The 26,563-nt window shown below is 37.1% G+C and overlaps 1 protein-coding gene across 2 annotated transcripts in view; it reads right to left on the reverse strand.

Moving 5' to 3' along the window:
• ABI2 (abl interactor 2) overlaps positions 1-26,563 on the reverse strand; it is a 100,151-nt gene that overhangs the window by 6,238 nt on the left and 67,350 nt on the right. Inside the window, exons 7-9 of one of the 2 annotated variants that reach the window (XM_029225913.1) lie at positions 20,878-21,036; positions 10,654-10,737; positions 8,005-8,178 (exon numbers count right to left, since the gene is read on the reverse strand). In XM_029225913.1, the coding sequence (XP_029081746.1) occupies positions 8,005-8,178; positions 10,654-10,737; positions 20,878-21,036 (417 nt within the window). The remainder of the gene's footprint in view (positions 1-8,004; positions 8,179-10,653; positions 10,738-20,877; positions 21,037-26,563) is intronic. The other variant, XM_029225914.1, reaches the window with a different exon arrangement.

Here is a 26,563-nt window from a genome sequence, read left to right on the forward strand (position 1 = left end):
TTCCTAGAAAGGTAGAACCAAATAAATGAATATCTATCCTTTCCGAACTTCTGCAGCACTTCAAACACAGTGACTTTCTAAACACAGGACCCTCCCTGCGAATTCTGTTTTCTAATACCCAGTCCTGCACAGTGGAATCCCATCTTGAGGTTAGGTTCAAAACTGTATCAATGGCCAAAAATAGTATTTAGTCACACTTACTGTTCAACAATCTCTCTGAAGAGATACAATCCCAGAATAGGGAAAGATGGCTGTTTCTTCAGTTGAGCTTGTGTTAAAGCACCATATTATGTAAAAACACGTACCTTTAAACATTAGAATTAGACTAGTGCAGTGAGATACACTAGGAGAGGCCAGTGAAAAAATGAGAGAGACTGAGGGAAGAGCAGACTTCCATCTGCTTTCTCACACTTTCTAGAGCCTATGCCCATTCACTGAGAATAGTGGTCGAATTCCCACAGGTTATGTGTGTGAATGACGGGCGTCTACTATATATATTCTTTCAAAACACATGCTGCATTATGCCACCAATTTAACATATCCACAGTAACAGACTAAAAGTGTTAAGAAAACCAAGATACCTGTAAGCTCTCCTATGATTTTCATTACTTAAATAACTTGGTAAATGGGGCCTTTAAATGATATCTGGGACAATCTCTGGTTCCTAAGTATTACATTTTCCTCAACAGTTTAGTTAAATTGGGATACCCTATAACTTGCTCAGATCCACTTGAAGATTTATCTTTTTTATAGAAAGATCCTCTATGTTTATTATACCACTCAGAATTTCACTCAATAAATCTCCATCTCTCCATTTTAAGAAGCATATATTGACTTTGTTTTCTACGCAACCTTAATCCTAAATAAATAATTAAGAAACAGAAACTAAAACAGGGACTTTTGATACAGTGCAATTTGTTCCAGGCCTGCTTTAAGTAAAATTCAACAGCTTTCTTAAACTCTGAATATTTGCCATTACAGTGATCTAGGATGCCAGAAAACACTTTAGAGGGACCTAGAAAGAGTTTAGTGTGTATTTCTAACATCTAAACAGATACAATTAAATGACATATAAGTTTAAAGAGAACACAAGATATGTAGAATACTTAGTATTTCTAGTCAATGTATTTTTTAGCTTTTTTGGGGGGGGTTGATAACATTCTTGATGCTTATAGAAATGCAAACCCACTGAAAAGTAATTCAGAGGAAAATATCCACAAGTCCTGTTAATTCTACACCTTCTGAATCTCTCAAACCCAAACACTTTTCTCCATCATCACACTCGCCGCCCTAATCAGCGCAGCAGTCTTTAAGCTGGAAGACACGTATCACTGGGGAGTACCTGAAGATTTTCTAAGTAGCATGAGTGACAGATGACTTTACAGAGTTTCTTTCTAGATCCTCAACTTTTATAAATCCTGCATCTAAATCTGATCTGCTTGAGATGATACCCTCTGTCAAGCATCAGTCATAAAAGTTCTCATTTCCTGTTTATCTTTCTCCTACTTAACAAAAATACAGTGATGTACTATGCTTAAGTATAAAACACCCTGAGTGCCAAAGGGACAATTCAAAATACCAGTGTGGGGTTAAGAAAGAGAATCACTCCACTGACTATCCCAACCTTTTTGCAACTTAGGTGGCTCCCATTCTTTTGCTTTTAACAAAAGTTAAGGTGGACTTTAATGGGGTTATCAGATGACACATCATATAAAACATGATTTTTAAAGATAGAACATTATTTGATTTTTGGCAAATAACTCTGAAGGATTTAAAAGAACTGACAGTGCTGCATGAAAAATAATTCCATTTGCATCTACTTATTTATGTGAACAAGGTTTTCAGCACCACTGCCTCAGTTGAGGCCCTAATTCCCTTGCTTAGAAAGATACCCAACCTGGTCTTCCCAACTCCTATTTTTCTTTCTTTCTAATGCACACTACACTATTATCAAGTATCTTTTTTCAAAAATTAAAATCCAAATACATGGGAACTTAACATTAACCTATTTAAAATCTTCCACAATTTCCCTCTACCATCAGATTTTTTTAAAAGAAAAAAATTCAAAACACCTCAGCCTGGTATTCAAGGCCTCCCATCATTATTTACAACTTACTTCCCTTCCTACACTCTTAGCTTGCCCACTCCCTACCTACAACCCACCCAGGTCCCCCCCACCCCCACCCCCGGCACAGGACATTACTCACCATGCCCTTTTGACTCAGAGGATTCCCTCTGACTGGATAGCCCTTCCTCTCTCTCTCCTCTGCCTGAGAAACTCATACTCATCATTCAAAGCACATCCCATATACCACGTCCTCTGAGAAGCTTTCTGGACTCCCCAGACAGAATTAATGGCACTATTCATTTTCTGACAATCATTAATGGAGCATCCATTCTGATTTTTAGAGATACAAAGATGAATAAGAGAAGGGACCGTCACAGTCTTGTGAGGACAGAAGTGTTATCTGATAAGTTACCATACACTGTTTATGCTTCTACCAAGAAGTTATGTCATTGAGCTAGAAAAACACAAGAACAGATGGCTTGATAGAAGAAAGGGAAATAAAACAGGCACTGACAAGTCAATTTGTCACAAATAATTTAACGCTAGTAAACGTTACAGCCAAGACTCAATTCCAGGTCTGTCAGAGTACAAGCTTAAGACAATGTCAAGAATGTAGGCTCAGGAGTTATGCCACCTAGTTCAGATCCCAGCTGTACCACTTATTACTTTACAGAACATACTTAACTTTCCTAAGCTGCTTTTTACTCAGCTGTATAATGGGTATTATAATAGTGCCAATACCTCAAAGCATCGTTATATTAAATGAGGCAATGTACACACGATACAGGGCCGTGTGTAAACATTCTATATAAATGTTAGCTGCTTTTATTACCATTATTATGATATATATATGATATACATATACTCCTGTAACACAAACATCTTCTGTCATATTCTGTAACATAAATTATTTTGAACCTCAATTTCCTAGTTTGTAAAATGGGGAAACTAACTGCCTTACATATGTAATAAGTTTTGCATCATGCCAGGCACATGATAAATAAAAGAAAATATCTTTTCTCTACCCAAGTTAAATAAAGATACTTACATATACAAATTATCTCCATTTGGCTAATAATCAAGGGTTAAGATAAACCTATGCAGTGGTTCTCAACCTTGGAACTTTAAAAAATTCTGATGCCTGCGTCCCATGTCCACAGATTCTGATTTAATAGATCTGGAAGTGCAGACATATTAAACATTCCCTAGGTGACCCTAATATGCAGACACAGTTGAGAACGAGGTCCTAAGACTAAGAGAGCAAAATAAGACATTAGGCAACAGGCTCAACATTTATGCACTCCAACAAAAAGCAATCAGTCATAAGCTGAACACGGTTATTTCTGTTTCTCCAGAAAGAGTAAGGAGGAGGTTATTTGATTTTCATGTTTTAAAAGATTTGAGCTTAACAGAGATTAACTTTGAAAAATATCTTAGGAAACAACTCAGGCATTTTCTTTTAAGCTTTAAAGAGTTATTTGGACTGAAAATAAACTTACTTTCCTCTCTTACAAATCTCTCCAGATTTTAACATGTTCACCGAAGAGGAGATTTTTAACAAGCAAATCTCTTCATTATGCTTTTCTCTTAAGGACTCACTGAGCTGGTTTTTCAGAGCTGAAAACTGTCATCACTTTGTCCAGGACAGTGTTAAAATCAGCTAAGGAATCTGTAAAACATGTCATGGAATCTGTAAAACATGTCAATGTCCAAGGCCACTGGACATTGGTACCCTAGTGTACCTTGGGCTCTTTTTTTTTCTTTTCTTAAAGCAGCTTTATTAAGAAGTAATTTAGACACAAAACACAGTCACTTAAGTTTATATTCAGTGAGTTTTCACATATGTATGCACCTGTATACATGACAAATGAACAACTTCTACCACAATTGTTACAATGGCCATTATCCCAAAGTTTCCTTATGCCCCGATGTAGCCACTATTGGTCCCCCCAAACCACTCATCTTCTAAATTTCATTTAGATGGAATCATAAAGTATGAGTCTTTTGTGTCTAGATTCTTTCATTAGCATAATGCTTGAGATCCATCGATATCGCTGTACGTACCAGTAGTTTATTCCTTTCCATTGCTGAACAGTATTCCATTGAATGGATGGATAGCCCACAATTAGCTTATCCATTCACCAGTTGAAAGATGTATAGGTTGCTTCCATTCTTGGCTATTATGAATAAAGCAGCTATGAACAATCAAGTTCAAGTCTTTGTGTGAACATACATCTTCATTCCTCGTAAATAAACATCTAAGAAGGGACTGCCAGACCACCTGGTAAGTGTATATCTAACTTCATAAGAAACTGCCAACTGTTTTCCAAAGTGGCTGAAACGTTGCATTCTTACCAGCAATGTACACTGTACCAGCTCCTGTTTCACCACAGTTTCTCTGACACTTGGTATTATCAGTGTTTTTAATTGTAGCCATTCCAGAGGGTGTGTAGTGATAAGTAGTTCGGTTCATTGCAGCTTCACTTTGCATTTCCCTGACTAATAATGTTGAGTATCTTTCCATGTGCTTATTTGCAATTCATACATCTTTTTTGATGAAGTGTTTCCAAACTGTTTTTTTCTATAAGTTGTTTGTCGTCTCCTGAGTTATTTTGCAAATATTCTTCCCAGTCTATATGGCTTGCCTTGTCATTTTCTTAACACCATCGTTAAAAAAGAAAAGTTTAATTGAATGAAATTCAATTTATCATTTTTTCTTTTAAGCTTCATGTTTTTTAATGTGTTCTCTACAAAAAGTTTCCCCTAACCCCAGAACACACAGATTTTCTCCTATATTTTTCTCTAGAAGTTTCACAGTTTTACATTCACATCCAAATACATTTCGAGTTAATTTTTGTGTATGGTGAGGTAATAAGGGTAGAAGTTCATGTTTTGCATATGGATATCCAATTGTTAACAGCACTATTTTTGAAAACACTATCCTTTCCCCATTGAATTACCTTGCACTTTCGTCAAAAAGTATGTGTGGATCTTTTTCTGGATTCTTTTTTTTTTCTGGATTCTGATGTATATTTCTATGCTTATACCACACTGTCCTGATTACTGTAGCTTTATACCAGAACTCTGAAATCAGGTAGTTTAAATCCTCCAACATTAGTCTTGTTTTTCAAAATTGTGTTGACTAAACTAGGTCTTCTGCATTTCCATTTAACTTTTAGAATCCCCTTGTCATTTTCTGTAAGAATGACTGCTGGAATTTTTATTGAGATTGCATTCAATTTATAGATCAATTTAGGAAAAACTGTCTCTTAACAATAATGATCAAAAAACATTATTTCAATTTATTTAAGGCCTTTATTAATTTCTCTTAAGTTTTATAGTTTTCATCATACAGGTCCTGCATATATTTTATTAAATTTATCCCTGGGAATTCCCTGACGGTCCAGTGGTTAGGACTCTGAGCTCTCATTGCCAAGGGCCCAGGTTTGATCCCTGGTTGGGGAACTAAGATCACACAAGCCACGCACCACGGCCAAAAAAAAAAAAATTGATCCCTAAGTTTTCATATTTTTGATGTTATTACAAAAGGTATTATTTTGTAAATTTCAATCTCTAATTGTTTGTTGCTAGTATATAAAAATGCGATTAATTTTGCAAATCAACTTTGTAGCCTACCATCTTGCTAAATTCGCTTTTTAGTTCTAGCAGCTTTTTTGTAGATTCCTTAGGATTTTCTACATACAAGATAATATCTTCTGCAAATAAATATTATTTGATATTGTTCCACATATCTGTTGCTGTGTTTTTGGTCTTGGTTTTTTTCTCTGTGCCTCGTTTTGGATAGTTTCTAATGTCATATTGTCAAGGTTGCTGATCTTTTCTTCTAAGTGTCACTTCAGATACTATATTTTTCAATCTCCAGAAATTCTATGTTTCTCTTTCTCTTTTTTAAGAAAATATATTCTGCTTCTCTCTCATGTGCATGTTTTCCTTTGCCTTCTTGGATATATGTGGCATTTATACTAGCTATACCCGTGTCTGGTAATTCCATCATCTTGGTCACTTCTGGGTCTGTTCCTACTGACTGGCTTTGCTTTTAGGTATGAGTTATATTTTCCTGACTTTTTACATGCCTTGTAATTTTTGATTGGATGCTGGTCACTATGAATTTTACTTTTTGGTGTACTGGATTTTGTTGACTCCTTTGCACAATGTTGGGTTTTGTCCTGGAACTCAGTTAAGTTACTTTAAATCAGTTGGATGTTTTCAAAGTTTGCATTTTAACATTTGTTAGGGCAGTTCAGGGCAACCTATAATCTAGGGCTAATTTTGCCCCACAACTGAGGGGACACACTTTTGAGGCCTCTTCTCAATGCCTTGTGTATTACAGGGTCTCTCTGTTCTTGCTCGTTCGGGAACATGAACTATTCCCAGGCCTGTAATTTCCAAGACTTTTTCTGCCTACTCCTTTCTGATTGTTCTTTCTCTAATCTCAGGTAGTTTCTTCACATACGTGTACAGATCAGTACTCTGTCAAAGATTCAAGGAGACCCTTCTGCAGATATCCAGAGCTCTGTCCTTTGTCTTTGAGTAGTTTACCTGTTCTCCATGGTCTCCCAAAACTCTGTGATCTCTTACCTTCTCTACTCAGTGAGACTTCCAGGCTTATTTGGGTTCCACCTCCTTGCACTGTGGCCTGGAAACTGCCTCTAGATAGCAAAGCTAGGACAATTAAGGGCTCACCGTGTTTGAGTTCCTTCTTTCTGGGACCATAGTCCACCAATGCTTGTTACCTAATGTCTGAAAACCATTATCTTTTATATTTTTTCCTGGATTCATTCATAATTGTTTTAGGAGAGAGGGTAAATCTGATTACTGTTGCTCTATCTTAGCCAGAAGTGGAAGTCCACTATTCGTTGATGTAAGCTCCCCAGGTGATTCTAATGTGCAGTCAGTTTTGAAACCCAGTGAGTTAGTAGCTTTAACTTTCTTAACAGAAAATTTCCTTCAAGACAGCACACATTTCTTCTGAGCTGACTAGTCCTGATGACGTTTGTAAGCCTGTGTCCCAAAAGTGTCATATGATGGTTAGCTAATATATTCAGAGAAACTTTTCACCAAAAGAAATGCCAAACACCTACTCTGCAAAGAAACTGAGAAACCATATTCTTTGGAAGAAAATTTCATATGGAGATACTTAAACTGGAATATCTGATATAAGATGCCACAAAAGAATGCTTTAAGGACTTCCCTGGTAGTCCAGTGGTTAAGAATCCGCCTTCCAGTGCAGGGGACACAGGTTCGATCCCTGGTTGGAGAACTAAGATCTCACATGCCGCAGGGCAACTAAGCCCACGTGCTCTAGAGCCCACACACCACAACTAGAGAGCCCACGTGCCGCAACTACTGAGCCTGCACGCCACAACCAGAGAGCCCGTGTGCCACAACTACTGAGCCCACATGCTCTGGAGCCTGCACGCCACAACTAAAGAGAAGCCCGCGCACCACAACAAAGAGCCCGTGTGCCTCAATGAAAGATCCTGCACACCACAACGAATATCCTGCATACCACAACTAAGACCCGATGCAGCCAACGTGAATAAATATTTTTAAAAAAATGCTTCACAGCATGGGAGTAGGAATAACATAATTTGGAAAGATCATCCTCTTCCTGAGTCATTCCAGAAAAAAACCTATCTTTTCAAAATTTTTGCCTTATAGAAACCATTCATAAAAAGCATGTTCAACGGGAACAACATATAATCATCAATAAAAATCAGTCACAGGATTTTACCAGTGTGACTTCCAAAATCATGAACCTTGTAAACTAAATTAATTAAAATATACAGGCTAATACAGGCCAAACTTTACTTATAAGTAAAAAATAAATAAGATTCTCTTCAGTACCAGCAAATTTCATTTCTACGTACATAGAGGTTTCTTCCCATCCTTCCAGATATCCCTCTGAAACTTACCCTTTTCCAAGTAAGACCTTGGAGCCCACGGTGGGTCCTCTTCAGCATAAGGATCACTATACTCAACCACGGCTGCCTCTTCCTCTTCGTAATCTTCTGGAGGAGGAGGTGGTGGTGGGGACTCATCAAAGACTGGTTCTTCCACAGGTGGTGGTGGAGGTGGTGCATCTGAAACTAAGAATGTATCAAGCTGATAACAAAACTACACATTATGCAAAGTTCAGTGTTTCCTATCCAAGCTTCTATGTTCATGGAGTATAAACCTAGACTTGAAAATAATAATCTTTCAACAAATAAGTAGGCAAGAGAAGTGTTCCCATATACTGTTTCAAATCCCCAAGCTTGACTTTCTCCTCCCTTTGGGTTAGTGCTGATGGATGCTGAATAAAGTTTAGCCAAAATGATTACTATTTTTTACTTAAAATGTTCCAATTACTCAGCACTTTATAATACATTATTTCATTTAATCTTTACCTTGGGGGGTGGTGTTTTTAATCCTCATTTATGGATGTGTAAACTGGCTTTCCAAGATTAAGTACTCCAACAGTAAGTGGAAGAGCAGGAATTTGAACTCCAATGCCTCTTATCTTAAAAGCTACACTATTATGGAATGAGATCAATTCAACAACTTTAAAGTCATGTTTCATTATTCATTCAAAAGCATCAACTGAAAGCCTACCATGGCCAGCTATGATGCTCAGCACTGGGAACACAGCAGTGAGCAAAAGTCATGGAGACATGGACAACCAAACTTGCATTTACAATTAAGTGCAGTAAGTGCTTTAAGTCATCATGGAAAACAGAGCAGTAGACCACATCTCTTATGTGGGTCAGGAAAGGCTTCCTGGAACCTGAAGGATGAGTAAGAGTTAATGGCCCGGGGTGGGGGTAGATATTTCATGTCAGATGTAAAGGAGAATAACAAATACAAAGCAGGAGCCCTTGAAAGAGCTGAGCAAAGTTCAGTAGAAAGAGGCATGAGGAAGCTGAACAGCACTAAGCAGAAAGGGCCTTGTAACAGTTTGAACTCTATCCAAAGAGCAATGCGAAGCCAGAGAAGGGTTTAAGAAGAATAACAGAATCACAGCTGCATTACTTAGCCCGGTATAACTGGTTCCAAATAATTCCAGACTTCTTCCAAACATCAAACTTAATATAGAGCAAATATCTGCTACCACAGAGTTATCTTCAAAGTAATGTCCTTGAAAGCTATAAAGACCATTCCAAAAGAGAGGTATATCTCTTTCCAAGGTGAGTGTTTTGAAGAGGACAACATTCATTTGAATGTATAAGTCCTGCTATGCCTGTAAAATCAGCCACGGCTCACCTCATATACAAAGTTTCTTATTTTTATACATTTTGTAGGTGAGAAAATGTATATGACTATGGAAAGAAATGAGAAAAGATCATCCTAAAAGGTAAATATTGCACACTGTGGTAAATATTGGAGGTGCTCATTGGGGTACCTTCCAATAAACAGAGGTAAAATGGACTATTTTCAGAAATTAGCAAACAGAGATGCAAAGGCACCTGAAAGAGACACTGAGCCCTCAGGCCAATAAGACTGGATTATAACCAGTTAAAATACAAGAAAGAAATGTGTCGATACAAAGGGAGCATTTAGTCAGCTATGGAAGCACACAAAAAGGGAGGGACTCAAAAGTGTCTGCTCTGTGTCAGATGCTTTACTAAGTGCTGGAGAAATAGCCAGTGAAAAACAAACAAAAATCCCTGCTCTCATAGAGCTTACATTCTAGTATTGGCAATGCCCATTTCCAAAGGAGCAGGAGTCCTAAGCAACAGAATGCAAATATTTCTATCCCACGGTTGAGGCCATCCCTGTTATGAGATGCATGCATTAGGCTAATCAGCCTGATGGCATTATCTCCTTCATTAGTGTAATCCCCCTAGTTCAGATTCCACACCCGTACAGCCTTATGGTTGTGACATGGTTCCTATGTAGACTGCTCACAAGAAGAGAACTCATCTATCATACAGACTATGTTCACTGCTTTAGCAATTCCTCACTAAATACAGATACAGGCCCTCCTGCTCTGCAGACGTCAGTCTCCTCAGCTTCCTTAATGCTTCCCTAGGAGCAAACTCGACCTGTCAATACAATTAGTTATCTGATCCTGCATGATTCAACACCAGACCACAGGCCAGCTTAAATTCACTGCCAATCTATGAGGCCTCATGGGAGACAGGCTGACAATTTGGTCCCCTGGGACCCACCATGGCATGGCCATTTTTACACCTGGAATCACAGGATTGGAAGAAGATTCTCAGGCCGGCCACAAAACCCTAAAACTCCAGTGACAGACCACTAATTGTCTGAGCAACCCAGAGAAAAGGGTGGGATATCCAGTGATTAAAGAGCACCTCCTCAATTAGATGTGATCTTTCTTTTTACATGTGCCTTATTTTATATTTATTTGTCTTATCTTCACTACCAGATTTTAAGTTGTTTGAAAGTAGAGAATTTCATCGTAACTATTTTACCATCCACACTAGCTGCTCATACAATGACTGTTCATAATATTCAAATATCTGAAGTATCAGTGAATGAATGACTATTCAGCCAATCATATGTAAATGACATTTTATGCCTAGAATCTGATCTACAGCATAAAGAAGACATAAACTTACTATTTTCTTGGACTCTGGCCACAAATCCCATTAAAGGTAACTGAGGAGTTACCTGTAGGATGGAGGGAGGAGGAGCAAGAGATACTGCAAAAACAAAAAGGTGCGGAGGGTAAGGGGTAAGGGCAAGTTACATTAAACGGAAAGGGTAACACAATAAAACAAACATATAAGGAGGGAAACCGCTATGCATAAACATTTTACAAGCTATCTTAAGGATCCTCTTTTGAGGGATAACTCATTAACACACAAAACAAAGTATTAGGGAAGTTTTAAAAACTTACAACAGGAAGCATTTATCATATACAGATCTATTCTTACATACAATGGCAAATTATCTTTTCATGTCAATAGCATGTCTTCTCAAAAAAAGAATTTCTTCAGATTACCATGAATAACTTGGTTTTCTGAATTTTACCTTGAAGGTTATAAGTTTAAATGTTCATCAACACAAGGTAAAAAACCATTACATGCCAACATCCTAATTTTATACTTTTCATTACTTCATTAAACAGGCAAAATTAATTGGTTTTCAGCCATTGATTAAACAAATATTCACTGACTTCCCACTAAGGTGCAAGCACTCTGCTAAGAGACCAATATCGAAACCGTTCTCTTCGAGTCAGGTCTGTGTCTTTACAATTTCTCACAGTCCCAATTCATACCACCTATTCCAGGTACATTTTCTCCCTGAAGCTACAGAAAAACGCCAGCCTCATTCAAATCACTCCTCTCCCCCCAAAGCTGTCTTTCCCTTTTAAACACCTGGTACAGCACCTAGCACTAGTGAGCCTTCAACAAACGTCTGACGTAGATAAATACATAAATAAGCCAGGTACATGCCACACAACTTCCCAAGATTAACTCTACAGTTATGGTTTCCTTCGGAATGGATATACAGTATGGTGTGCATCTTCTTATAAAGACAGAACATCTTTATTAGCTTCAAATCACAGTGAAGACTAATAAAACTAAAAAGATGAGTAAGAGTCATTCTAGTTAGGAATGGAAGACAAAATAATAACCCTAACCCAACAACATCTGTAGCACTTCCCTGCAGGTGGTGGTGGTGATGGGTAGTGGAAGAGGCACTGGTGATGGTGTGGCGTCATGGTGGTGACGGAGAGGGCGGTCAGGGTTTGAGTAGGGGTGGGGCTACCCAGAAGTAACCTCTGAGCAGGTGCTTGAAGAAAAGGAGTTCGACAAGCAGACAGGCGTCGAGAAAGACAAGCCGAGAACCAAGTGAGGCAAAGGTTCTGAGGTATAAAATAGCATGACCAGCTCACAGAACCAGAAACATTTCCATATGGTTGGCATAAGATGCCCCAGAGAGAAAGTACAAAACCTGGAAAGATGAGCAGGTAGATATGCAATAGGTAAGAATCTTATATGTTAGGTGAAAGAGCGCTTAGTGGGAACACCTTGGACCTAAAGTCACCTAGCATCAAATCCCTGATTTGCTATTTCGCTGCTATTGGAACAGCAAGTTATTTTTTGAGCTTAATCCATAAATGTGAAATGAAAGAGGTAATGCAACCTACTTTACAGAGTTAACTGCAAAGATTTAAAAAAAACCAAACATGTATGCAGAAAGTCTAACCCAGGGCCTGACACACAAAAATCAAGGCAATACAAGTGGAAAGAAAAGGAGAGAACTTAGTACAGTGTGGACAAAAAGAGTATTTGGTATCTAAGGATTCAGTAAGCCTATGAAGGAGAGAAACAGCTCAAGATGGTCTTAGATTTTTATCCTTCCTAACTATGAAGGTAGTAGTGCCATTAACCACATTAACCTTGGTGGGTAGTACAGGGAATGAAATGGGTTGGTGAATAGAAAAGTCAGGGAGAAATAATGAGATGTAGGAAAGTAACTTAAAACATAAATATGGAAGGCAACTGGAAAGTCTGGGTTGAATCTGTGGGAAAAATCAAGAGGTACAGAGGTGGCAGTAATCAGTAAAGATAACGGTTGTGCCATGGGTAAGTGCAGGCAGAACATGTACTTATAATGGGCAGACAAGAGTTAAGCAGATAATCCTGAAGAATATCTCAGATTTAAGGGACAGAGTCACATAACCCTAGAAATTGGTACCTTTCTTTAAAAGATACCTTGTGGTTATGTTTTTCCCTGAAGTCATACTTCTTGGTAGTAAACCCTTAAGCTGTGTGTCTGTGTCCCACTCTCAGAGGCTTGGAACAATTGTTGATATGTTCACAACACCCTGTGTTCCCAAACTTGGGGTAAGAAGACACAATGAACAGAGAAGGCAACAGAAACAAAGTAAATAAAACTGAGAGACAGCAGCAGACAGCAACTGCACTAGAAAAGTGGAATATAAGATGATGAAATGTCCCTCTTCTGTTAGCACCCATCCCAACCTCCCCTGTAACAGAAAAGCAGGAAATTTCCCACTTCAGTCATTGTTTCTCATCAAAAAAAAAAAAAAAAAAAAAAAGACCTTCTAGTACTCAGCTAAAAAAGAATGGTAAGGTACTTAACTTAGAACAGGGGTTTTGTAGGTAGGTTCAGTTTATTATTTTTTTAATGAATATATATATTTTTTTCTTTTCTTGTTTTGAAAGTGAAGGTCTGAAACTCTAGTGGTTTTTTAAGAAGCCTAACAGCAGCCCAGGTAAAAACCAGTCCCAGATCTTCCTTAAACAGAATTACATCATAACAAAACAAGTTAGATTTTTTTCAAAGCCAATCCAACGCATGTTAAAAAATTCAGTTCCAAATGGAGTTTACAAAGGTCGCCCCAAATTCTACTTTTTTTTGCCCTGGGCAAACTTTTTACATCACGGTCCAAATTAATTTAGTTACCACAGCATTTTCTTTCTGGTCATGGAGATTTCATCAGAAAACCTGTGAACCAGAAGATCCTACTTTAGACTAGATTTATCTTCCTCAGAGTTGAACTGAAAATGAACTATTTTAGGAGAATTTAAGCAGGACTGTGATGTGACGAACTGTTTGCAATAATCAGTTCTAGTCTGAGGTATCTCATGAACAGGCAAGAGCAGAAAGTAACTATCAATTTGTTTCCATGCTATTTAGCTAAGATGATTCCTCACAAGACAAAACCCTTTCCCTATAATCACCGAAACGTCTCCAAACTGAGATTCAGTAATATTATGTTCAAACTACACAATAATGAAGTTAACGTGAAGAGAAAGGCTCAAGAAGAGACTGGAGTTTATAGAGAGATCTTAAGTAGAACTATAAGGACTATAGCTTACATTCACTCAGCAACACGGAGGTATACAAACTGTAAAAGGCTCTGCAAGCAAACCAAACTTAGAGGATGAGTCTGTGCTGATGAAATATACAGACTTCCTAAGTATGACCTTCCTGGTTATTTACAAAATCCTGGAGCATCTTCTTTGAGGTTAAAATGTACAAAGAGTTTTGAAGAAAAATTAGGCTTTTTTTTTTTTTTACTGCTTTATAAATACTCTAAGAAAATTAGACAAAATAACCACCCTAAATACTATTTCTAAAACCATTAAAGATACCACCTTTAGAGGCCATACATTTGACAGCCCATTCAAGTTTAGTTGCAAATATTTTACATTCCAGTGAGGGAAATAATTTAAGCAATTTATTTTAAGAGTGAAATATTTTCTAAACATGGATAGTAACTTAGAACAAGGAGTATTTAAAAGTGAACCTAACTAATCATACTCAGTAAGGGAAGCTTTTTTGATGGAAAAGAATAGGGTTACCAAATAATTATCACTCCTGTAGTCTCAGAAGGGTTAAAAGAATTGGGCCATTTTTCTTATTCCTTTTCAAGTGAAAAAAAAAACATCGTTTGACATTATGCCGAGAAAAAGTAGCAAGTTAATCCACACAGTTTAAAAACATAACTTGTGTTTAATAATCGATGTAAAGGGTCTATTTGGTTTACTTGGTCATCTGAGAATATACTTAAACTTTTCGGGTTTTTCTAGCTTTTTTGTTCTCCCTAGAGTAAACATTCACTAACAAAAGCTAAAGACTGCCTAAAATGAGGACTCGAAAATAGCTTCTTGATTGCTCTCTATTTACACTTTGCTAAAGCCCCACCACATCTGTATTCTTCTGGAGATTTATGGTAACGTTGTAAGTTAACTATCATTTAAAGAATATGCGTTATGGCTTTTCTTTTACAATATCACCAACCCAACATTGTTTTCTCACTGTTTCTTTTTAGTTGTTTTTAATATCATTCAGGGAAGCCCAATATCTTCCCTGTGTAAAACACCATACTCATTCAGAAATTCCTCTTTCTCATACAACTATATACACTCACACTGCTTGGAACCAACATTCCACTTTATGAATTAGATTTTTTTAGTCTTTGTTGTAAGAAAATATGAGTAGTAGGGGGCTTCCCTGGTGGTGCAGTGGTTGGGAGTCCGCCTGCTGATGAGGGGGGCGCGGGTTTGGGCCCTGGTCCGGGAGGATCCCACATGCCGCGGAGTGGCTGGGCTCGTGCGCCACAGCTGCCGAGCCTGTGCTCTGGAGCCCGTGGGCCACAACTACTGGGCCTGTGCGCCTGGAGCCCATGCTCTGCAGCGAGGGGGGCCACCGCGGTCAGAGGCCCGCGCACCGCAACAGGGAGTGGCCCCCGCTCCCCGCAACTAGAGAAGGACCGCGTGGTGGCGAAGACCCAATGCAGCCAGGGATAAATAAATAAAATAAATAAATTAAAAAAAAAAAAAGAAAAAGAAAATATGAGTAGTAAAATGTAAGATATCTTTTACCAAAGGCCTTAGTACTTAAACACCACATTACTGATTCCTTACTGTTAAGGACTGAATGTTTGTATCCCCCCAAAATTCATATGAAATCCTAACCTCCAATGTGATGGTATTAGACGGTGGGGCCTTTGGGAGGTGATTAGCTCATGAGGGTGGAGCCCGAATGAATGGAATTAGTGCCCTTATAAAAGAACTTCAGAGACCGAATTAAACTTAAAAGCTCTTGCACAGCAAAGGAAACCATAAACAAAACAAAAAGACAACCTACTAAGTGGGAGAAAATATTTGCAAATGATATGACCAATAAGGAATTAATATCCAACACATATAAACAGCTCATACAACTCGACATCAAAAAAACAACCCGATTAAAAAATGGACAGAAGAACTGAAAGGACATTTTTCGGAAGAGGAAATGAAGATGGCCAACAGACACATGAAATGATGCTCAACATTGCTAATCATCAGGGAAATAAAAATCAAAACCACAATGAGATATCACCTCACACCTGTCAGAATGGCCACCATCAAAAAGAACACAAATAACAAATGCTGGTGAGCATGTGGAGAAAAGGGAACACTTGCACACTGTTGGTGGGGATGTAAATTGGTGCAGCCACTGTGGAAAACAGTACTGCGGTTTCTCAAGAAACTAAAAACAGAACCACCATATGACCCAGCAATTCCACTCATGGGTATATATCTGAAAAACCCCCCAACAATTTGAAAAGATACATGCACCCCAATGTTCACAGCAGCATTATTTACAATTGCCAAGATATGGAAACAACCTAAGTGTTCATCAACAGATGAATGGATTAAGAGGATGTACACACACACACTGTAATACTACTCAGTCATAAAAAAGAATGAAATTTTGCCATTTGCAGCAACATGGATGTACTTGGAGGGCATGATGCTAAGTGAAATAAGTCACACAGAGAAAGACAAATACTGTATGATATCACTTATATGTGGAACCTAAAAAATACAACAAACTAGTGAATATAACAGAAAAGAAGCAGGCTCACAGTATACGTATAGAGAACAAACTAGTGGTTACCAGTGAAGGGGGGCAATATGGGGCGGGGGGAGTAGGAGGCATAAACTACTGGGTGAAAGACAGGCTCAAGGATGCACAATATTATGCGACATGGGGAACAGAGCCAATATTTTGTAATAATTGTAAAATGGAAAGTAACCTTTAAAAATTATATTTAAAATTTTTTTAAAAGGCATTGCCAAACAAACAAACAAACCATGGAGAGTTTTCTCTCTTTTTCCACCATGTGAGGATACAAGAAGACAGCAGTCTACAACCTCAGGAGGGTTCTCACCAGAACTCAACCATGCTGGCACGCTGATCTCTGACTTTCAGCCTCCAGAACTGTGAGAAATAAATCTCTACTGTTTATAAGCTACCCAGTCTATGGTACTTTGTTATAGCAGCCCAAACTAAAACACTTACCAAACTAGGTTAATGTATGTAAATGTACATGTACAAATACATATGTATATTCTTCCTTACCACCAAGGTGCTTCATATTTATATTGAAAGTAAAAACTGTTAAAACTTGTGATTAGCCCTATTTGTTTCAATGACACTCCTTGCTGATGACAAGATGAATGATAAACTAGTATTCCTATTTCTTTGGCTGGATTAGATTAAGAAACAATGAGAACCAAATAGGATTCATTTTATGTTCTGAATGAAGTGTTCCTTTCATTAACTTGCTTTTGAAATAATCTCATTAGAAAACAATTATTGTGCTCTTAGGACTTGGCACTACGCACCGGGTGCTCCATATTTTAATTCCTATGTTATAACGTCATTTCAAACTCAAACCAAATATAGTAGCAGTGCTGTTAGATTTACATCTCACAGAAAACCTCACTGAATTTACAGTCACATGAATCCCAGCCTGTCAGCTCACTTCCTCAGAAGCACAAATCCATGTCAAGCCTCCAGCTGCAAAAAATATGCTCATAAAACACAAATCTGGGATCACTGTTAAACCAGGGAATTAGCTACTTGAGAAAGCACAACAAATTTTCTCATTTTAAATATGAAAAAACAAGGACCACTGTAAGACCAGTGGTAATAATACAAGACTTACATAATAATCTAATGCAAATAAAATGAAAGTGCATCTAACAGCCTTCGAATACTGGCTTACAAAGCATTAAGTGTTGCAAGAAGAACTTTTCAAAGAACATAATTTAGTTAAAATTTTTTTTTAGTTTAGAAAAAAGCACTCTGATTATTCAACTAAGTTGTAGCCAGCCTCTTTAAACAGTTACCAAATCCCCGGAGAAGAAAGGCAGAACTTAATTGAGAGAAGTACATGAAAACAAACTAACTAAATTGCCTCACACATTATGCTGAAAGCTCAACAATGGAATATTACTCAGCCATAAAAAGAAATGAAATTGAGCTATTTGTAATGAGGTGGATGGCCCTAGAGTCTGTCATACAGAGTGAAGTAAGTCAGAAAGAGAAAGACAAATACCGTATGCTAACACATATATATGGAATTTAAGAAAAAAAAAATGTCATGAAGAACCTAGGGGTAAGACAGGAATAAAGACACAGACCTACTAAAGAATGGACTTGAGGATATGGGGAGGGGGAAGGGTAAGCTGTGACAAAGCGAGAGAGAGGCATGGACATACATACACTACCAAACGTAAAATAGATAGCTAGTGGGAAGCAGCCGCATAGCACAGGGAGATCTGCTCGGTGCTTTGTGACCTCCTGGAGGGGTGGGATAGGGAGGGCGGGAGGGAGGGAGACGCAAGAGGGAAGAGATATGGGAACATATGTATATGTATAACTGATTCACTTTGTTATAAAGCAGAAACTAAGACACCATTGTAAAGCAATTATACTCCAATAAAGATGTTAAAAAAAAAACTCAATTCACTTTATACTTCCCATGAGTGTGAAAAATACTTTCATTAACATCATTCCTTAGAGTAGGTTATTTTTCTACTTTAACATATACTTTCACGTATGTTAAAATCAGACTTACAAAGAAGTATTAAAATATGTACTTAAAACACATTTAAATAAATAGCCTTCAAATAAATTCCACCAAGAGGTGGAATTTTTAATCAGGGTTCTCATAAGACCAGTATTTTGGTATGAAATACCCTTGTATATACTTTCTGAATATCATGTACACTTGGTCCCAAGCTGTAACAGTAAAGCATCTCTCAGCTCCATTACAGAATTGCCCCATTTTGGACTGACACCATTCTTTCAAAACTCTATTTAAGGGTAAGGAAGGGCATAAGGGTCATAAGAAATAATTGTCAAGACTTCCAAGAGGGTCAGGGAGAGAGCTTATCTTCAGCAGAGCTATGAACAGGCCATATCTAACAAATTAAAATTTAAAAATAAAATATTCATTTAAGTACAAAATAGCACCTGTACAAATATGGGTTTGGAACACATGATTTAAAAGTAGAACGTGAGAAAAGACAGGCGTATTTGTCAAAATGGAGCTCAAAATGAGTTAAAAAGAATGGCACACCCAAAATCATTAAGTGTGGTCAAAGACAGCAGTGAGATAGACAGATATATGTATAACTGAATCACTTTAGTGTACATCTGAAACCAATACAACATTGTAAATCAACTATACTTCAGTAAAACAAAATTTAAAAACAAATAAGAGAAGAATAACCCCCCAAATTTTAAGGTTATAGATTTTAATTTGGTCATAGTTAACTACTAGGAAAAGAAAAACTACTCCTTTTTAAGACTCATAATGTGATCGCTGGGTAAAACAATGCACATGTATATTTCTCAAATTAAATAATCTAATGTAAATTTTTTAAAAAAGAAGTCTATTTCCATATAGGCAGATGGTAATCACACTACAGTGTGCACTGGTTAGACTATATAGTCATTTATGGTATTTAATTTACAAGAGGGACCCAAAACAATGAGGGGATCTGAATAAAGTTAACAAGAGATTCATTTCACATTCAACAAGTAGTTACTGAGCACTATTCCCAGGATATAACAGATTAAAAAACTGACAAGGTCTCAGGTTCTCATGCACTTTACATTACAATGTTGGCATCCTCCATCCCACCCTCCTACCCTTGGGAGGGTAAGAGAAAGACTTTTTTTAATATGAAGGTAGGTAGGATAGGATAGTACAATGGAAATAACATGGAATTTTGAGTCAGATGACCTAAATTCAAATCTTAACTTGATTATCACCTCAGCCTGTTTCCTCACCTGAAAAATACAGATGAAAACGATCACATGATTATAAGAATCAAATGATATAAAAATATAAAAGCATTCTTTAAGCTCTGTTTATGTAAGAGGAGGATCAAATTTCTTCTGCAAGATTTCAAAGGATATAACAAGGTTTCACTAAAAGGTAGACAGATTTCAGCTCCATACAATTCAGGGCTCATCCAAGATGGAATGGGCTGTCCCCTAATATTACAGGTGATCACACATGGGCTTACTGGCCTCTTGGCAAAAATCCAGAAAAACACAGTAAGTTCACATAACATGTCCACAGTAGTCACGGAGTATAATATCTGCTCTTACCCTCTCTGGGGAAGAAGCAAAACAAATGATTATGTTTAGTATTAAATATATGCCAGATTAGTTCTTCTGTGTGCATGACGCAACTGAAAGGTGACTGTTATATCTGCATCAATCTGTCCAAGTCCCAGTTTTTCCATTATAGGTTTGGTAGGAGAATTGGAAAAGATAGTATAACTGCCCACCATAAAGCAGCTTCAAAAATGTCATTTCCCTTTTCCTTTGCCACTTAAAAACTCTGTTCATGTATGTTCAACTTTCATTATTTGCTATTCATAGAGCAAGGGTATCTGATTAAATAAGAAGGAAATACTGTTCAGCACAATATTATTTTAAAAAACAAATAATCACTAACACATTAAAAAAGATTCCGTTCAAAAAAATTAAGTTCTGGGCTTCCCTGGTGGCGCAGTGGTTGAGAGTCTACCTGCCAATGCAGGGGACACGGGTTCGAGCCCTGGTCTGGGAGGATCCCACATGCCACAGAGCAACTAGGCCCGTGAGCCACAACTACTGAGCCTGCGCGTCTGGAGCCTGTGCTCCGCAACAAGAGAGGCCGTGATAGTGAGAGGACCGTGCACCGTGATGAAGAGTGGCCCCCGCTTGCCGCAACTAGAGAAAGCCCTCGCACAGAAACGAAGACCCAACACAGCCAAAATTAAATAAGTAAATTTAAAACTGTTAAAAAAAAAAATTAAGTTCTGCAACTTTATATGGAAACCATGTTGATTTTTAAAAAAAGAACTGGAAAATACAGTATTAGCAACCTTGTATTCATTCTTCCACTCATTCAACAAATAGTACTAACCACCTACCATGTACTAGTCATTTGCAATTAAAGTTTTTTTTCTGTGTAATTGAAGATTTTTAATTAGATATATTCCACAGACTGCAAAAGAAAATCTAACCTGGGTTCTGGCTATAAAAAGGTCCTCCGTTCATCTGATTCTGAAGGCTTGTTTGTGAAGTTATGGAAGGAGGGCGCCTATAGGGCAAAGAGCCCCCTATTGTTGGGGGAGTATGGCGAGTGGCAGGTCTATTCATGCTGTAGAACTGAACAGGATGACCTGGAAAAGGGACAGAACATAAATTTGTCACTAAAAGAAAATTATCTCAGATACTTTAGGTACAATGCCTGAATCTTAATAAGATTATTAAAAATAACAATATTTAGCTAATTTAATTGCCATCTGACAAATATTAATGCAAGGTGACAGTTATTGCTCAGTTGACAGTATATCCAAGTGCAAAAGCAGGAAAGTAGGTAAATAAAATTATGATTAGGTTTGGAAAAACTATATCTAAATAGATTACTAATTAATATTATGATTTTATTAAATTAGTAATTTGATAGGGTTTCAAAATCATCACAATTAAAATTTATGGGGGGCTTCCCTGGTGGCACAGTAGTTAAGAATCCTCCTGCCAGTGCAGGCGACAGGGGTTCAAGCCCTGGTCCAGGAAGATCCCACATACATGCCATGGAGCAACTAAGCCCATGCACCACAACTACTGAGCCTGCGCTCTAGAGCCCGCGAGCCACAACTACTGAGCCCACATACCACAACTACTGAAGCCCGTGTGCCTAGAGCCCGTGGCTCTGCAACAAGAGAAGCCACAACAATGAGAAGCCCATGCACTGCAAGGTAGAGCAGCCCCCGCTTGCTGCAACTAGAGAAAGCCCGCGCACAGCAACGAAGGCCAAACACAGTCAAAAATAAAAACAAATAAATAAATTTGAAAAAAAATAATAAAATAAAATAAAATTTATGGCTCACTTCCTCCCAAAAAACACCAGCAATTAAACACTGAAAACTAAACTCAACAAGATGAGAAAAACGTTTAGAAAAGAAAAAGAAAAAATGTTTGACACACAGTCTTATTCCAAAATAATAATAATAGTAATAAATTTAAGGTAGCAAGCCAATTTGTTTAAAGGAAATCATAAAATATTTCAGCAAAAGGTCAAGTGCCATAATTCCAAATCACATTTTTCAATCAAAAATATCCTTCTCTAAAGTTAGATTATTTTGTCTTAAAATTAGAGTTTAACAAATTTACAATTATGAAAAAAAGTTAAGATACAAAAAGTGTTATCAAAAATATCTAATTTTTAGTATCATCCTGAACGTGTTCATATTTATCAGCAATTTCATACATTTTGCTCTCTGAGAGCACTTCAACAACTAATGCCAACAGAAGACACTCTTTCCTAATCCATCCAATTGCCTAGTTCAATCCAGTTCCTAAATTTTATCTTGACTCCACTTCTACTTAAAGTCATTAGCTAAGGGCCTACTGTACAGACAGACCAAGTACTAGAGCACCCATGAGAGAGCAGGCAAGAGAAGAAGGGGGAGGAATGGGGGAAGGGGAAGAGTGAGGGAGAGAAGAGGACGAAGAGAAAGGTGAGCGGAAGAAAAGGAGGAGGGGAGGGGAAAGGAGAGGAGAAAGGACAAGGGAAGAAGGGAAGGGAAGAGGCGAAAAGAGAAAAACACAACAAGTTTTCTTCTTTTCCATGATTGTAAAATGGTTTTACGTGACTAAAACTGATCTTCAGGAACTGTTAAATTTATCAAACTTGGATTCATATGGATACTCATATAAAGAATATTATAGAAGCACTCAAGAGCTGCTATAGGATTTACTCTTCATACATACGACAGTATCAAAACCTAAAACTCAATTCTGTTGTATAAAAATCTTGAGTAGTCAAGCTCAAGCATAATCCACTGTCAATTTATATAGCCATGATAAAAATGTAAAAGCATGTAAACTAATAAGCTATATTTTGTCATTTGAATCACACATTACTGGCATTTTAGGCACTAATCTGTAACACCCTAATACAAACCTAGAATAAGTTAAAAACTCTGATATTTAACACCATTATGAATTTTATATAGTTAGATCTAGTCTAAAACCTCCCATGTTATAAGCCATCAACGATCCAAAGACACTACATAATAAAGACTCTATTCAAACCATTAATGAGGCATTTATTTTGCTTTGAGCTGAAAAACAAAACTATAGTTTAATTACCATAGACCTAACTATAAAAACCTGAAACTAAAAACTTCTAGAAGAAAACAAGACAAAAATCTTTTGTGACCTTGTGTAAGATAAAGAGTTTATAAACACAACACTAAAAGCACAATCCCCAAAAGAAAAAAGAAAAAAAAAAGAGCAATGAACGAGACCATCAAAATAAAGAACTTCTGCTCTTTAAAAGATACCATTAAGAGAATGAAAAGGTAAGTCACAAAATGGAAGAAAATATTTGCAAATCACACAATTAATAAAAGGCATATTCAGAATATAAAAGGACTCAATAAGAAAACAAAAAACCCAATTAAAAAGGTGTGTGAGGGGAAGCAAAAACATTTGAACAGACATTTCACCAAAGAAGATGGCAAATGAATACATGAAAAAGATGTTCTACATCATTATTCATTGGCGAAATGTCAGTCAAAACCACATGAGAAACTATTATACACCTATGAGAACGGCTAAATTAAATATACATATATATATGTGTGCATGTGTGTATATATGTATATAATGACAATACCATGTGCTAACAAGTATGCAGAGCAACTGGAAGTCTCACACACTGCTGGTGGGCATGCAAAATTGTACAAGCACTTTGGAAAACAATTATGCAATTTCTTATAAAGTTAAGCATTCACTTACCAGACAACCCAGCAATCCTACTCCCTAGGTATTTACCCAAATGAAATGAAAGCCTATGCTCACACAAAAGTCTGTGTGTGAATGTATTTGGCAGTTTTTTCATAATCACCCAAAATTGGAAATAAATCCAAATGTCCCTCAATTGGGAAAGGGATAAACAAACTGTGGTAAATCCATTCAATAGAGCACTACTCAGTAATAAAAAGGAACAAAATAACAAAACATGTAATAATGCATAAATCTCAAATGCACTGTGCCAAAAAGCCAGACCCAAAAGGTTACGTTACATATGCTTCCATTTATGGTATTTTTACAAGGGCAAACTTTAGAGAGAAAAAAAAAAAAAACAGATCAAGAGGTTGCCAGGGGCTAAGAGTGAAATGAGTGAAATGGAAGGACTGCCTACAAAGAGGGCATGGAGGAAATCTGGGGATGATAGGACTGTTCTATACCTTGACTGTAGCTGTGGTTATATCACTGCATACATTTGTCAAAACTCACATTAGTCCATACTAGAAAGGGTGAATTTTACTGTATATAAATTATACCTTAATAAAAAGAAAAGAAAAAAAAGTATTTGGTGGGTGATTCAAAGATACTACATAAAAGAGATTATATTGATATGTTGTTAATAAGGCATTTACTTTGCTTTTTGTTAAAAAACTGTAATTATTCACTCATACAACAAATGTTGATTCAGTGCAGACTAGGAACCAGCACCTGTTATTAAATTATAATTTAATTACTAAAATGTTGACTCTATGTGAGGGTGATTTGTCCTTTCTGGGCCTACAACTGATTTCAAGATGTATTCCTTACTCTACTGATGCAGGAGCATAACAAGATTTCTATATTTAACTAGCTAGAGTGGCCTAACAGAGTGGTATGTAGATCAAAGGACAGCTCATGTTTACATACACCCACTGCAGAAAGCTTTTCTTAAAAAGTACTGTTACAGAAGCTATGCCATAAAACACCATCCAAAATGAATGGATTAACATGGATTTTTAAGATGTCTTTTAAAACACTTAAACACCTAGATACAGCAGCAGCACTGCATATATATTCTATGAAGTAGTTTATTAACCAGCTAAGGTGATGTGTGTCCAAACACATACATTTTTATAGTAGATAAGAACTTGTTTACTAAACCAGCATCACTATTAACTTTGAAAATATACTTTGTAGCAATTGAGCCTTTTTCTCCTTAGCCATGAAAACAAACTTTAGGTTGCAATTTTAAAACAGTAAAACACCAGTCAATCTTAAATTACAAATAAACTTGAAATCCTTAAAAAGCCCCCTAACTATGTGTTTCCAGTGCTGCTATAATAAGCAACAAATTCTGTTATAATAGACTTGTACTTTCAAACTGTTATATCAAATATTTCCTATAAAATATACCTTAAAACTACTGTCATACTTTTCTTTTTATTAATGACATAACCTGTAACAAAGAATACTTCTAATAACAACTTCTCAAAACTGTATAGCAGGGACTTCCCGGAGGTTCAGTGGTTAAGACTCTGTGCTCCCAATGCAGGAGGCATCGGTTCAATCCTTGATCAGAGAACTAAGATCCCACGTGCCCAACGGCACAGCCAAAAAAAAATAAAATAAAATAACTGTAGAGAAGACAGCTCCATACTAAATTTGCAGATCTCTAGTAAATAAAATTCAAGCAATAAAAAATGTGTATTTGTGCTATTCTACTAGAAAAATGAGAAACCTTACCCTGATTCCCTCAGGAAATTCTATTCTTCGGTCACATGCCATTTTCTAGTTAGCACATTATTCTTCAGATTTTTTTTTAATACAAACCACAAACAAACAAAAATCATAAAGCCAGAGTTCCAAGTAAGAGAAGAGCCAGACAATTGGATCTGCCTGCCAAAGAATAAACCAATACTCACCTGTAGGGGGAGTGGAAGAAACAACAGGGGGAGTTGGAGAAGTGAAGCCATCAGCAAGGGTCTGGGCACCCCCAGCAGCAGTGTCTGGGGCAGTGGAGGGAGGGACAGTAGCAGGAAGAGGGGCAGGGGCAGATGCAGAAGTAGCAGGAAGGGGAGGAGTACCAGCAGAGCCAGCAGGGGCTGAGGGGAAAGAGGAGTAAGAGGCAGCATTAATGAGGCAGTTCCATCAGGCAGGATTAGAAACGGCATTAGAGAACTTAATGTTAGATACTCGGTGCTTATCAATAACCAAAGAATAGAAGAGAGTGTTAAAAAAAAGAAAAAGAATGAGCTTATTATGTTAAAGGATTATTAAGGTTTGCAGCAAATAATTCAAGATGCTAAGGGTAATGTACAGGATTTTAAATTCATTAAAAGCATTCCTTTTTACCTGACAGCCACTACTCTAGAAGAAAAGTGCTCCCTTTATATTGTTATTTTTAACATTCTGTAAATATTGATAGTATACAAAATGAAACACAACACACTACAAAATGACAGTATTCCATTTTGAAGTATACAAATCAGAAAATAAAAATATTTCAGACATAAATATCTTATCAAGTAAAAAAGAATTTAGAAAAATAACTTTTTCATGATTTTTAAAAAGGTATTATCTATTTGTTATTTTAAGTAAGTTAAATATGTAATATTCTATCCTTACGTCTTTTCTGTCATGTTTTTAAAACTAAATTTTAACTTTGTGTCCTCAGATTAAACAAGTACATTTTTCTGTTTCAGACAAAAGAGCGTAGCATTTCAGTGACTATCAAGTTCTCAGAGTCCATGAGATTGAACTGTCAAAATTATATCTGCTCAATCCTTTGCTACCAATATGGTTCTCACACTGAGACCCCACTGTGCCCAAAGGCATGCACTGTCATAACACCAGCTGGAATTAAACATGTAACTCATTCCGGTGAAACCTCAACTCAAAGCACCAACTACA

Source organism: Monodon monoceros, unplaced genomic scaffold, assembly GCF_005190385.1.
Source record: "Monodon monoceros isolate NGI ecotype Baffin Bay Population unplaced genomic scaffold, NGI_Narwhal_1 Super_Scaffold_16, whole genome shotgun sequence".
Lineage (NCBI taxonomy): Eukaryota > Metazoa > Chordata > Mammalia > Artiodactyla > Monodontidae > Monodon > Monodon monoceros.